Source organism: Carassius auratus, chromosome 29 (genome assembly GCF_003368295.1).
Source record: "Carassius auratus strain Wakin chromosome 29, ASM336829v1, whole genome shotgun sequence".
Taxonomy (NCBI): Eukaryota; Metazoa; Chordata; class Actinopteri; order Cypriniformes; family Cyprinidae; genus Carassius; species Carassius auratus.
In genome coordinates, this window is record NC_039271.1 from 2,156,629 (window position 1) to 2,172,066 (window position 15,438).

Below are 15,438 nucleotides of genomic sequence, written 5' to 3' on the forward strand. Positions count from 1 at the left end.
GAGTGGCACCTGCCTCTGTCTCCATGCCCAAAGTGTGTCTGGTGGACTTGTGGAGGGGCTCCTCCTGCTCTAATTGGTTCCAGGGCTGGAAGTTTGTCTCTGAGGGTATAACACAGCTCAAATGAGTTTGTGCAACCGGCTATTTCTGAGCTTCCCATCTGAACACAGAACCCCAGGATACTAAAGTGGCACAGCCGCCACTTGCCGATTTTGGTAGTTCGGCCCTGTCTGTGTGTTTGAAAGTGACAGGCTTATCATTAAAGCCAGAGCGATGACAAGAAAAGTGCAGAGAAACACAGGTGTGAAACTACAAAAAATAAAGAGAGAGATCCGAAGATTCATAATTGATAAAAAGAGAAACAGGGGAAGGAAGTGAGATTGAGAAAGAGAGACAGATAAACACCTTCATTTCTCACTAGTCGCCTCGGATCCGACCTCAACAACAAATCAAAGAAACTGCATTAATCTATTAAAGGTCTATTTATAGTCTTGCCGCCGTCTTTCGTGTCTAAAGGGGAGACTGGAAGCGTTTCTTTGGTGGGTGTGAAGTTAGCATTAAACGGATTAGCTCATTAAGCAGAGGCAGGGCTCTTTATGTATGCATTCTAACTTCATCATGGTCTCAGAAGAGCTATTAAATAACACAAAGCCCACTAGACACACACCAAAGTTACATTCATCTCAAACAGGCAACGACCCACAAGGGACCGTGTTTGATCATATGTGAATCCTTTCATAAACAAATGACTTCCTAAAACTGAAATGCACTGTCTGCCCCAGTTTGAGTGTCATTAAAGTATCTTTCAGTGGTGCCCCTTAACAGCATGTCTCTATATCTTTTCTGATACAAATTTCCACAAAGGGTATTCGCTGTACCACTGCACACCTGTTCAAATGTATTTAGGATGCTCTCTGAACAAATGCAACTAGGGTTACAATACATGTCAGAGCAACCTGATTTGAGGTGTAAAAATACATCGATCTGATGATTAAAATTCAATGTTGTGAGTTAAAAAATCAATCATAAGAAAGTTAATGCTGCTGTGTTTAAACTGCCTCATTTTAAAAGCAAATACATGGTTGTTTTCCTTCCCAAACTGTGAATTCTTCAGCATATTTTGGAATTTTTGGAGAATATAGAAATGTTTATTATTATTATTCTATAACACCGTTTGGTTTAAACATTTATATTCACCTTGTAACACTAGAAACTGTAAGTAGCTTTGAATTGAAAATAAGATCCAGTATGGAAATCTACATTTTTTTCATGCAACTCAATAATATCTTAATTTCCTAAAAATTAATCCATAAATATTACATACCACATACTGTACATAGATTGACTGATTCAAAGCATGTACTTAAAGGTGAAGATTACTAGTTATACTAGTGCTTGAAGAATTCGATCTCATACACACACACCTTCTCTTCTGTCCTCACTTCTTTAGAAACAAATCCCCAGAATACCAGGTTCCATGGTAATCCGTTCTCTGAAACAAAGCAAAAACACAAACAGAGACACAGTTCGTGAGCTGTTCACACAGATTCATCGGCTGAATGCGGCAGGAGTTTGGCAGATGAGGGTCTCAGCTCCATGGAATTCGATCACCACTGGCTAATCTTGTTTATTTGGGCTTTCATGGGCGCAAAGGCAATTTCCAGCTTACTTCAGCCAGGTAATTGATTGTTTGAGATGAGAGGGTAAGAGGGTGATAACACATATGGAGGGAGAGGGAACCATGCCCTTGTGTTGGCTAAAGTTCTGTAGTTAAGCTAATGAGGAGAAAACTCAAAGCAAAGTTACGGATGAGTGTCAAATTAAATTGGACAAACATTTAAATAGCCTTTTTGTCAGTTAAAAATTGGTGCCCCTTTCACTCACATCTTTAATTAAACTCATTACACTTTCATAGAGAACTGCAGGCCTTCCGGAATTAAATCACATGTATAAGTTGTATCTCTCACAGTCTTGTGTTTAATTAAAGGAAAAGGGCACTTAAAAACTAAAACTTGCTTACATTTTACTCACCCCTCAGGCCATCCAAGATGTATATTTGTTAGTTTGTTTGTTTGTTTGTGGTTTGATTCTTCATCAGAACAGATTTGGAGCCTAACATCACTTGCTACATCTTGTAAAGTGAAAAGCTGCATGTTTGTAATAAATTCACCACTTAGATGTCTACACTCTGTTCATTATATTTATTTCCACATGAAGGAGTCATCTTGTCTGAAACGGGAGAGAAATATGCACAGATCAGGCACCGTTCACAAGCGAAAACAGTTCTAAATAAATATATAGGTGGATTTTGAGGACAATAGGGCTTGGACTTTGTCACTGGAGGAAAAGTTAGTATGGATTTTTGCCAGAAGCAATGATTAAAAGTTAAAATGCATTAATGATGGATTTGTTTCCAACAAACACGCAGCTTTTCCCTGCGCAAGACATAATTGATTGACTAGATGTGTGGATTACTGTAATGTTTTTATCAGCCGTTTAGACTCTCATTCTGGCGGCACCCATTCACTGCAGAGGATCCTTTGGTGAGCAAGTGATGGAATGCTAAATTTGCCCATCAAGAAACAAACTCATATACACCTTGGAGCCTGATTTATAGGTTGATTTAAAAACTGCCTCTTGCAAACTAGACACTCATCAAAAAAAGTATTTCAAAGTCATTTGGATCCTTATGCTTCTTTCATTAGTAAATGACTCTGTCCCTCCCGCTGTAAGAGGAAGGTCAGTGCGCAGCAGCTGGGCAGACACCGGCCTCTCCCATCACAGCTGGAAACACTTACAGAATGAATGGACCAAGGGACTCCAAACAACCACCCACAAGTGCCTGCCCTTTGCCGCTTTGTGTTCTAATTCAGCAGTATTGATTTTAGGCTTTGCTGTCAGGGAAAAAATAAATAAAGGCAGGAATCTTACTTTTTGTCCATTAATGATAACTGTAAAAACCTAAAGAAAAAAAAATGGAGGGGTACTGGAGTTTTCAAGCTTGTAAAAGGATGCAAAGCACCATTCAAGCATTCACAAAAGCAGTCAATGACATTCGTGCACTATATTCCAAGTCTTCACAAGCCAAGTCTTGAGGAACCAAAATGACTAGATTTTCAGATATAATGTTCAGTTAACAACTCACTGGAGGGAAAGATTAACATTAATATTACGTTAACATTCAAATTAATGACAAAGCTGGCATATGAACTCAGAAGAATTCAAATATTATAAATCATTATTACAATTTAAACATGACAACATTTCAGAAGCCATCAAATGAAAAGCACTGCATTTCTTCTGGTTGGGGTCTCTGAATCACAGGGTTCACTGGGCACCAAAATGTTTTTAAGACCTGGATTCTAGGTTTGTTTTATTAAAGAAAACAATGCCAAATGCAACCACTGTACAATTGCACAGTTGTCTATTTAGTTTGATTATATTTTCAGCAATGCTTCTTTGCTGATGGACCACAGACATGACAGCTGAATCCAAATTATTTGCTGATTAATAGGCTGTGGTTTGAGTATAACTTTTGAGTTTCAAAATCATCACATCTGCTGCTAACAATATCTAGAGCCAGAAAGTAAATAAAAATAAATAATGTTTTCGTACCAATTCCTACCTTTTTCGTTATTATTATTGAGAGCTGCTGGTGCTGCTGTACACTGACGCAACAGGGAACACCTGGAACACATTTAAATGGCGTTGTGTTGGTGCCACCTGGCGGACAGTACATGTAGTGCAGTGGATAAAAGGTTAATAGGCAAATTAATTATATTTTTATCTTCCTTTTGTTAAAAAAAGGTCTATGTATATAATGTGATTTAAACTTGTAAAACTAAATAAGACAATGGAAAGCTTTCAAGTTTACCTTCGATGCACAGTCGAGGTTCGTCTTTTATTACGTTATGTCACATTTTAGTTTAGTTGTAAGGTAATTTAACACTTATAATACATAAATAAAAGTTATAATGTGAAACGCTTATGTAGTTACTGTTATATGTGACCCTGGACCACAAAACCAGTCTTAATTCGCTGGGGTATAATTTTAGCAATAGCCAAAAAAAACACATCGTGTGGGTCAAAATTATAGATTTTTCTTTTATGCCAAAAATACATTAGCATAAAGATCATGTTCCATTAAGAAATTGTGTAAATTTCCTACTGTAAATATATCAAAACCTAATTTGTATGCATTGATATGCATTGCTAATAATTAATTTGGACAACTTTAAAGGCAATTTTTTTTCAGTATTAAAATTTTTTTGCACCCTCATTCAGATTTTCAAATAGTTGTATCTCGGCCAAATACTGACAGATTCTAATAAACCATACATTCATGTGTGGAAAGCTTGTTTTATTCAGCTTTCAGATGATGTATAAATCTCAGTTTCAAAAAACTTACTTTTGTGGTACAGGGTCACAGATATGTAAAATTAAAATGTTTTAGCATGTGCTTTTTAAGAAAACCCAACAGTTTTTTTGTTATAAATCAACAGCGCATTTTTTATTGACCTTAGCCAAGATTCAACACTAAAATAAATAAACATTCATTGGACAGTCTGTACATGTTCCTTATAACATAATTTTTACTTTTGAAAAATTAAATGAAGTATATACTCTGACTAAAGTATATTTTCACTTAATGTTTATATAAAACATAATTTTACCTACATTACAGGTTCCTGTATTTGAATGAGAACAAATATTTTAAAAAAATTATTTAAAAAAAACAATTAACGATCTGTGTGTTCAATGAAGCATTAGACGTCCTGCTTTCAGATCTCTTTTCTACATGAGTCTGGAAGCGGACTTATATGACTGGATAATATGACTGTTGAAATCTTTTCCCACAGTTCAAGCACTGGAAGGTTTTCTCTCCCGTGTAAATCCGCAGGTGCCTCTTAAGGCAGGAGGAACTGAAGAAGAAACTCTTGTTACACTGAGAACACGAATAAGGCCGTATGCCTGTGTGGTGCCTCATGTCGACCTGCAAGTAGCAGGCTTGTTTAAAAAAAAAATTTGCAGTCTGTCCATTGGAAAGGTTTATGTCCTCTGTGGTAACACTGGTGCTTGAGCAACTCTCCGAAGGTGAAAAAGGCCTTTCCGCAGTCTGCACAAAGGAATAGTCTTTCTCTGGTGTGTGTGAGTTTATGCCAGGTCAAGCTGACCTTGAATATGAATGGCACAAGGTGCATTGAAAAGTTTTCTCAGTGCTGTGGCTATTCGAATGTAAATAAAGAGAGTGCTCTATTTATTAGAGTTCTTCCCACAATGTGCACAAAGGCATGGTTTCTCATTGGAGTTGGTGGTCTGGTGTCACGCCAAAGCCCCTGGGAACAAAAACCCCTTCCTGAAATCCATGCAACGTAATGTTTTCTTCTCCAAATGGATGTGCTGATGAAACCAAAAGAGCACTGTGGAATGTGAACCCCTTCCCACAGGTGCAAAGGAATGGTCTCTCCGGCTGATGGATCAGCATGTGTTGCTTGCATGAGGTTGAGAAAATTAAGGTAGACTGACATTTGGTATACTTATAGGGTCGTTCCTCTGTGTGGATCTGCTTGTGTCTGAGATTAGAGCTATCTTACATCTAAGGTGCTTTCCACATGCATTGCAGCGATGCACTGTTTCTTCAGGGTGATAAGAACTGCTTTTAGAACAGCCTTTTTTCTGTATTGTGGACACTATTATTTGCCACTGACCCATGTAAGTCAGCATTACCCAGATATGAATTTCAATAATCTATAGTATAATAAACAATTTTTGCTCTCTGTACCAAGTTTGTTTTAATGAAGACACTTTAGGAGTCGTACATATGTTCAAGAATATGTTCTTATATACACTTTTGTTATATCTTATGATTGCGAGCATACTGCAACAACAATAAGCAAATCATGAGCTCGCTTGTTTTCTGAGGTACATTTGGTATCTAGATGTCCAAGGTTTTTGTAGTGCTCATGCAGTCTTAGGGTGATCTGACTGACTACAGAACTCCTCACAGTCTTTAGAAACAGGCAACAGTGGACCAAGCCAAAATCTGAAACCTGAAGGTTAGCAATAGCAAACTCAGGACAAATGCAATTATGTTTTGACCTAATTTAATTGAACATTTTTAATAAATATTGTGTGGTTAAAATAAAACTAAAATATAAATAATAGATGAAAAACTTACTAAATGAGAAAAACTAAACCTGAAAATGCAAAATTGAAAATAAAATAAAAAATATTTTCAAATATTAAACTAATAACAATGTTTAAAATTTAGTCATATAAAAGTCATATAAAAATGACTAAAAATGAAACTAAAATATAAAAATAAAAGCAAATTACTAAAACAAGTCTAATAAAACTATAAAAGTTTCACACAAAAAAAAAACTAAAATTACACTGTTGAAATCACAGTAATCAAAATATTCATAATATATTCCTTAAAGGTCTCCTCAGAATCAATCTAGGATAGTTTCTCACAATATTGTATTATAATATTATACGAGATGATAAAATGGTGTTTGTGCAGGTTCAGATTGAATAATAAATAATAGATTGTAGTTCTCAAACACAATTTCTGAGGAATCTGGATCAACCATGACACCCCACCTGCTGGGCGTCAGGGATTGGCAGGAAGCGCTCCAGCCTAGACCTAGAGTTGAACTCCAAGTCTGCGACTAACCAATTCAGAAACTGCCTCTGACACAGATGAAACTAAATCTGCCAGCATCCCATACTGCATCACATCCTTCTGCTGCACTATTCTCCGCATGAAGGCAGACATGAGGTGTACAGAAGGGACCAAGAAGTGCAGGCAGGACAGATGGAGAGGAATTCTGTCTGGAATTTAATCTTAAACCATTGTCAAAATAGAATAACAACCATGCACAAATCAGTCGAGTTTGGTTGAGTTTTTTAGACTAAATATTAAAATAAGCAATTGTTTGTGGCAGGCTTGGTTACACATCTAAAGATTTTGACTGTAAATAAAGAAAATTAGATGATAAATGACTTGCAGCATCCTCTCACCAAAGTGCTCTTGTTTGGGGAATTTAATGTCCATGTTCTTGAAGTCAAGAATCTCATAAGTTGCATCTCATCACTTTTTTTCTGTTTTACAGTGTTTGGCAGATTTACCACGCAAGATTACAAGTTAGTCACTGAACGTTTCAGATTTTGGTAAACAGTGATGTGAACTCAGCTCTGACAACACTACAAAATACAATTTCTAAATAAAAATAAAACAAAAATAAAAAAAAGTTTATTGTGCATGCATATTTTAAGTTGCTTAAGAGAAATCAAGGAGTTTATACGTTTTATTCAGTCTTTATACTGTAGACATGTAGAACATATCTGCGTTTGTGCATCAGTGTCTGTAATTTGTAATGTTTAATTCGTATCTCACACAAATGATCCACCACAAACACCATTAACTTAAGTGAATTTTATGGCAATAATCAACAATATGCTTTACACAAATAACTTTATTTTTGTATTGTTTCAATATGTGTTGACACAAATTACTTATTTGAATTTTTCATTGATACAACAAGGCATTGAGTTGCTAGAAAATGTTTTTTTTTTTTTTTTTTGGCTTTTTTTATTGCAAAACTTGTACAAACATACAAAAACAGGGAAGCGAGACATAAATACACTCCAACAAGAAGCAATCACAAAAAAAATTAAATCCAAAAATATATTCTGGATTTGCATGTCAAATTATAGTATTATGGACACATAAAGGTGCAAAAATAAACTATTGTTATTATAAACTATTATTACTATTTAACTTTTAATTATTATTATTATTATTATTACTTTTACGTTTTAAAATGTTAACTTTTTAAACAAATAAACTCATTTTCTTTCTAAATCTCTCAGAACAACAAGCAAGCAGCTTGATGCTGGAATGATGCACCGCCTCCTTCCAAGGGGTGTTTCCAGACCTGACCAATCAAATCCTCTTACAAGCCCATATAATCACACAGCTCCATAAGAAAAGGCTGCTGCAGAGTGCGAAGGCTGTGGAAGTGTGCAGACTAACAAGTGGTTTATTTTTTTCTATCTAATAAGTGCTTTATATTAAAATTCGCCATGTCCTTTGTAACTCTCAATAATGGAGCTAAAATGCCAATTGTAGGACTGGGAACATGGAGGGTGAGTATTCACTTTCTTTCTGTCTTTTTTCTTCAGTAGAGTATCATTCTGAATGGTTTTAATTTTTTTTCCCCTTAGCTGTTGCTTCTATTGTTGTTTACCATTGAAACACTAGATGCTGTTCTAATTAATTATTGCTTTTCATGTTTTATTTTTAATTTTGGAGATTTTATAATAATTGCAAAGTCTATCAAGATTTCATAGATAAATGTTGAAACCTGCTCCAGTCTGCTCCAGGTGAGGTTACAGAGGCCGTGAAGGCAGCCATTCTGGCTGGCTACCGCCACATCGACGGGGCCCATGTCTATGAAAATGAGAATGAAGTTGGGGACGGAGTCGATGCCATGATTAACCAAGGAGTGGTGAAGAGAGAGGACCTATTCATAGTCAGCAAGGTACAAGCACATGTAAAGATTTGTCTGAGGCACATGACAGGAGTTATGGTCTCACAAGGCCAATCATGTGAATTATAATTTCACACAGCATCAAATCATGTCACAGATCATACACAGGGCATTTGTATAACATGCATTATGTGTGTTGTTACGCACTGTTACAGCATGCTCTGAAATTCAAGTCAAGTTACTGAAATGCAAGTCGTGGTTTAACTATTGAACTTGTAGAAATGTGCTTAACAAATACATTATTTGAAAGGGGCTTTGGCTGTAATTTAAAATCCTACATTTTTTTAAAGTTGTGGTGCACTTACCATGAGAAACACTTGGTAAGAGGAGCCTGTGAGAAGACCCTAAGTGACCTAAAACTGGACTATGTTGATCTCTACCTAATGCACTTTCCCATGGGAACTAAGGTAGTACTAATAAGTATATAATAGTATAAAACTAATAACAGTATGATAATTGCTTGTATTTTCTGTGCAATATATATATATATATATATATATATATATAGATATATATATATATATATATATCTATATATATATATATATATATATATATATATATGCTTATCTGTGTATCAAAATTGGCAGCCTGGAAAGGAGTTTTTCCCATTTGATAAAGATGGCAAAGTGATTCCAGACAACAGCAACTTTCTAGAAACATGGGAGGTAATATACAGTATAATAAAAACAAAATTAATTTGATACTTGTGTAACTTAAATTTGATCATGATAAAAGAAAAATTACTAATTATTAAATGTTAGTGTTCATTTCTACTCACAAAGGCAATGGAAGAGTTAGTGGATGCTGGCTTGGTCAAGGCCATCGGTGTGTCCAACTTCAACCGGGATCAGATTGAGAGAATCCTGAATAAACCAGGACTCAAGTACAAACCTGCCAATAATCAGGTATCGTGTCGCTTGCAATAAATCTTGAAACAGATTAAGACTTTGAGGTTCATTGGTGCCAAAATCTTTCCGCTGCTTCTCACGTCCAGATCGAGTGCCATCCATATCTGACTCAGGAGAAGCTGATTAACTATTGTCAGTCCAATGGCATTACAGTCACTGCATACAGTCCTCTGGGTTCCCCAACCAGACCATGGTAAGTACTCCCATTCGTTTGTTAATTAACATATATAGATATAGCAAGATGGCTATACAATATTTCATATAGATTTGACTTTCTTTAGGGCACAGGCAGGTGAGCCATCACTGCTGGAGGACCCAAAGATCAAAGCCATTGCAGATAAGCATGGTAAAACCACAGCACAGGTAGGTATAAACTTGCGTTTTTTATTAGTTAGGATTTGCTGACTAAGTCCATGTTATGTATCCATCAACTTTGATGTACAATGCTTTACCTGTCGGCTGAATGCAAGATGACCCTTGTAATATTAGCTAGCTTTCATAACACACTTTTACACGCGTTCCTCCATAATGTGACATGCTTAGCATTGAACTTTCTTTCCAGGTTCTAATCCGCTTCCACATGCAGAGGAATGTTGTGGTCATTCCCAAATCTGTAAACCCTAAGAGAATCAAGGAGAATTTTGAGGTATTTCCATTTTAATTAAACCATGTGTGTTCTACATGTTGCACAAGCTCTCCAGATAAGCTATTTTCAGATATGGTCAATATATACATATATTATTAAGATTTAGGTATTTTGTCCTTACAGGTCTTTGATTTTGAGCTGAGTAAAGAAGAGATGAACACCATACTAAGTTTTAACAGAAACTGGAGAGCTTTTATGCTGGAATGGTGAGTCACTGTTATGCAAATTTGCAGTGGACTTTGTATGCATTTATGTAATATTAGATATCTAAATTGCCTTTTTATTGCAGGGCCTCCAATCATAAGGATTATCCATTAAATGCAGAATACTAAAGCTTTAATAAATCCAGTTTTTAACTGCGGTGTGAAGTAAATATGATTTTCATTCAAGCATTTATTCAAGTGTAATACAGCCATTTGATGGACTGAATGTGGTTAAATGTTTAAGTAAAGGTTAGATGAGTTGTTAAAGACATGAGAAAGACTTTCCACACATTCAAAAACCTAAGCCAGAGAGCTGTTTGACAGAGCTTTATTTGGATTCTTAAAGCATACATCAATACAATAAACATGAGCTGCTGAACTGGAAGTGCTTCTGTTGTCATATTATGAAAATAAGGAGTGTGTATGTGTGTAACTTTCTCAGGACCAATACTTTCTCATGTTATCTGCCTAATTGTGCAAAGTATGTGACATTGTTCAAATAGAATGTTACTAGTGCATATGTTTCTCTATTTTTTTTTAGGACTTGATTGTGTTGTTTTGTCATATGTAATGCAAGTCTTTTCACATTTGCACTGAAGAAGGAATAGCTTGAAACGGTCAAAGCATTAACAAATACTTACATGTTTATGGGCCAAAAAAATTTAAGATTCATTTGAAGTATAGCTGCTACTGTAACAAGACTTGCTTTAAAATCCAAACCAGCAAGCCACATATCAGTTGCAGGACGTTTCTCAGTAACTGATTCATAATTGAAAATGAAGAGCCTTTTTCACATTGATCAATGGCAAAAACAACAATCCTGGGAACAAGGGATTTGTTTTCTTTAAACAGCATTTTTCGTGATGTCTTCTTTTTAATACTCTGTATTAAATGGGTAGTCCTTGTGCTTCAAACCCCTGCATTGATAGAAGAAAGCATTACGTTAAAAGATTAATAAATTATAATTTCATAAAAATAACTTTTTTAGTAAAACCAGGATTCCCACTCCATTTTCCAGTTGTTTGTGATTACTCTATAGACAGTGCACACAGTAACAGCTATTTCTAGTACATTAGACCAAGTAAAGAAAATTGAAGGAAATCGAGACATAAGGTTAAAGGAATTAAGTGAGTTTATGATTAAAATAAGAATATATTCAGGTGGGCACAGAAAAAAACAACTTAATTCAAATGGAAAAAAGTTTCAATACCCCATTGACAGATATCTGTTCTTGTTTCAGGCATTAATTTTATTGAATAATTTATTATTTAATAATGTTTAATTTTGATCATGTTGTATATTTGATTTGCACCTCGAGTACATGCATCTTGCTTAAGGCCGTTTAGATATTTTTTATTGGAAAACAAAAATACTGAAGATATTAATTTTTTCCAGTGCATGCAACTTTTAATGGCATGACATCATGAATTTAAGTCTTTCTGCTCTGATTTAAGTCATTTTAATCCTTAATTTGAGAAAGTGCAAAGTGAAAGAAAGACCTGGGAAACTCTCATTTATACTGACTATATTTCTCTGACTTTATTTTTCCAAGCATTTATTAAATTCCATAACACTTCTAAAATGCCATGTTGGCCATAACCTGGGAAGCCTGTGAAACTTACTCACCAATGCATTGGACAAGCCCTGTAGTCCTTGTTGAAGCCCAAAATGGTCTTCATGTCCTCCTCGCTCAATTCAAAATCAAAGACCTTTTTGTGTAGAAAAAATATAAAGAAAATAAATAAATAATAGTTCAACATATTTATACAGTACTAGAAACACTATGATTCCAAGACCTTACAAACAGCAAGACTTCTGCAGATGAACTTACTTGAAAGTTCTCTTGAATACGTTGAGGTGTGACAGACTTGGGGATGACGATCACATTCCTCTGAATGGGGAAGCGGATGAGGACCTGTACATTGGATGTCAAATAGACATTTTTCTATGGCTCATTAACAAGCAATGACATATGCAGGGCGGCAGTTTCCTCACCTGGGCGGAAGTCTTTTTGTACTTCTCTGCAATGGCCTTGATGTTTGGGTCATCAAGCAGTGAGGGATCTTCAGGTTTAGCCCTAAGTTTGAGACAAGGTTCCAAGGTTGTTCATTGAAACCATATATAAAGTCACCAGCTGCACCTTGAACCTTCATAGCAAATAAATGTCACATGCAACAATGCTACAGCATGTGGGAACAGCAGCCTACCATGGTCTGTCAGGAGAACCCAGAGGACTGTATGCAGTGACTGTAATGCCTTTGGACTGACAGTAGCTAACCAGCTTCTCCTGAGTCAGATAGGGGTGGCACTCAATCTGAAGAAAACAACAAAAACATTCATATTTTTTCTAACTTGTTTATACACACAGAGATTAGAAATAATTTTAATGTTTTTAATGAATTGCTTATGCTCACCAAGGCTGCATTTATTTAATCAAAATATCTGAACAAAAATAGAGTAAAAAAAAAAATATATATATATATATATATATATATATATATATATATATATATATATATATATATATATATATATATATATATATATATATATATATATATAAAATCAGTAACCGCCAAAAAAAAAAAAAAAATCTGTGTCATGATGATCTGTCCAAAAATCCTGATTTCGTGCTCAAGAAATATTTCTTCTTATTATTTATATTGAAAACAGTTGTTCTACTTATCTACTTAATATTTTTGGATTTTATTTTAAATTGAAATCTTCTGTAACAATGAAAGGCCTTATGGTCACTTTTGATCAATTTAATGTGTCCTTGCCTTGCTGAATAAAAGTATTCATTGCTTTTAAAAACTCTTGCAGACCCCAAATAGTTATTTTACAGTAATTAAAAAAATACATTGATTTAATATCCTTTTTATTATATATAATGTACAATATAATATATTCCAGATTATTCAAACGTAAAACAAACTGCACAGCACTCTCTGCTACAAAGCATTAAGCCTGCGGATCACAATGCAAGCTGTGTCCTAATGACATTTTAATCCTACATTCAGGCGAATAAATGCATCTGCCCTTGACAAGTAGCAGGAAATTAAAGGAGCAATTGAATTACATGGTTGTTGGAGGCAAAATGCTGGTCATTAGATAAATATTGACCTTTCTTGGTCAATTTGTAATTGTTAAATGAAACCACACTGATGTTATACCATACAGACCTGATTGTTGGCTGGTTTGTACTTGAGTCCTGGTTTATTCAGGATGGCTTCGATTTGTTCTCGATTGAAGTTGGAGATACCAATGGCCTTGACCAAGCCAGCATCCACTAACTCCTCCATGGCCTGCAGCACAAATATTATGACATAATTATAGTTACTTAATTAGAGCTAAAACTATTAGCAAATATAAACTGGAATTGCAATGGAAAGCAATTATAATTCATGCAGTAATATGTAAAACATATTAATTTAAAAAATGAATGTGAATGGTAACTTCACAATCAAATCCCTGTCCTCATACCTCCCAGGTCTCCAAGAAATTGGTGTCATCACCAATGGCTAACCCTTCACTGTCCAATGGGAACTGATCAGGCCCAGACTGAAAAGCAATGATGAATAATACATCAATGAATACAATGAGATCTAAGCTTTCATTGTGGATATCAACACTGAATGCTACCCATGAATGACAAGACAGACAAGACTTTAGAGAAGATGTTTCTCAGAAATGTCTAATAAATCACCTTAAAGCCCATTGGCCAGTGAACCAGGTAAAGATCAAGGTAGTCTAGCTTCAGGTCACTTAAAGTCTTCTGACAAGCTCCTTTCACTAAGGCCTTCTCGTGAAAGGTGCACCAGAGCTGTGAAACAAAAATACAAGCCATTAATTTGTTTTCATTCATCACAAAACTACTAAATCTGCACTTGGTCTTCCACTTCTTAAATACAAATCTTGAGCTTAATGGTGCCAGCTGACATACCTTGCTGACCACAAAGAGTTCTTCTCTTTTAACCACACCATCTTTTATCATGGCCTGAATTCCCTCTCCGACCTCGGTTTCATTGTTGTACACCGCGGCACCATCGATGTGTCTGTACCCCGCAGCAATGGCTGCCTTCACAGCCTCTGCCACTTTACCTGGAGGAGACTGGAGGGAAAACAACAGAGTATAACCACCAAAAGGGATAGGACAAAAATTTGGGAAAATTTGAGTGAAAAGGAAAACAGAAATGGTAGGAAAGGAAAACAGGAAAAACAAGGGAAAGTAAAATAATGGAAAGATGAGGGAAATGAAATGACAGGAAAAGAGAAGAAAATCAAAATAGATCAAATAGTTAACTGCTGAAGACAAAAACAGCTGATTTTGTGTTTTAATTTTTGCCCCATTATGATTCTACTACATATGGAAAAGAACAAAGTTCGTTCTTCTTTAGTCACTTTAGTATAAATTCTCCTCTCAAAATCTCATCTTATAGATCAAACAAAGGACGTAGTGATCAGTTAATTGCCACCCTAAAGACTGGTAAATTTGCTTACTTTGACCAAACTACATTATCTAGTTTATTACATTTTTATTTATTGTTAAATAGTTTATTTATGATGATTTTAAACCGTTAAACAGCCTTTCAACTGTTCATAACCGTCTCTGCAACTTCTCTCCTATGAACTACACCCTATGTTTCAATTTGCACTTTTTGCAGCCTCATTCTTACTGTGCAACTTGAGTTCACTATTTTGTAATTAAATTAATTCTGTCCTTTTACTTCTTATTTCACTTTTGAATGCATTTTAAAAACTTTTGGCCATGAATTCTCCATGCAACGTGCTAGCTAAATTAATGCACTTATGTAATATAACACGCTCACAGAAGTTACGAGACCATACGTTACCTTCCACGTGCCCAGTCCGACTATGGGCATATCTGTCCCGGTATTGAGCTTCACAGACGTTGCCATGGCGAAAGAGAGATTAAGCACGAGATATTTCAACACAACAGTTCCAAACTCTAGTGCCTGTGTGCACAGGATGAGGTGAAGGAGTTCACACAGGTACTGCTCTGGATCGATTGCTCTGGCCTGAACGACGTAGCGAGTAAGCGAGTTGCGACGTATGCTGACGTCATTGAGCATGTAAGGAGAATTTGCCTTTCAGTGTAGCGCTT

At 35.5% G+C, this 15,438-nt stretch overlaps 2 protein-coding genes across 2 annotated transcripts; one reads left to right on the top strand and one right to left on the bottom strand.

The window, feature by feature from the left end:
- Positions 1–7,972: 7,972 nt before the first annotated feature.
- LOC113047833 (aldose reductase-like) lies at positions 7,973–10,966 on the top strand. The gene is made up of 10 exons (XM_026209159.1): positions 7,973–8,149; positions 8,377–8,544; positions 8,844–8,960; positions 9,144–9,221; positions 9,339–9,461; positions 9,551–9,657; positions 9,746–9,827; positions 10,027–10,110; positions 10,234–10,316; positions 10,400–10,966. The coding sequence occupies exons 1-10, from the start codon at positions 8,087–8,089 to the stop codon at positions 10,440–10,442; spliced, it is 948 nt and encodes a 315-aa protein (XP_026064944.1). The 5' UTR covers positions 7,973–8,086; the 3' UTR covers positions 10,443–10,966.
- On the bottom strand, positions 10,626–15,421 carry LOC113047832 (aldose reductase-like). The gene is made up of 10 exons (XM_026209158.1): positions 15,167–15,421; positions 14,257–14,424; positions 14,020–14,136; positions 13,797–13,874; positions 13,496–13,618; positions 12,521–12,627; positions 12,309–12,390; positions 12,145–12,228; positions 11,940–12,022; positions 10,626–11,230 (listed from the first exon to the last, which is right to left on the bottom strand). Exons 1-10 carry the CDS (start codon positions 15,404–15,406, stop codon positions 11,188–11,190), a joined length of 1,125 nt encoding a protein of 374 aa, XP_026064943.1. The 5' UTR covers positions 15,407–15,421; the 3' UTR covers positions 10,626–11,187.
- Between the last annotated feature and the right edge of the window lie 17 nt (positions 15,422–15,438).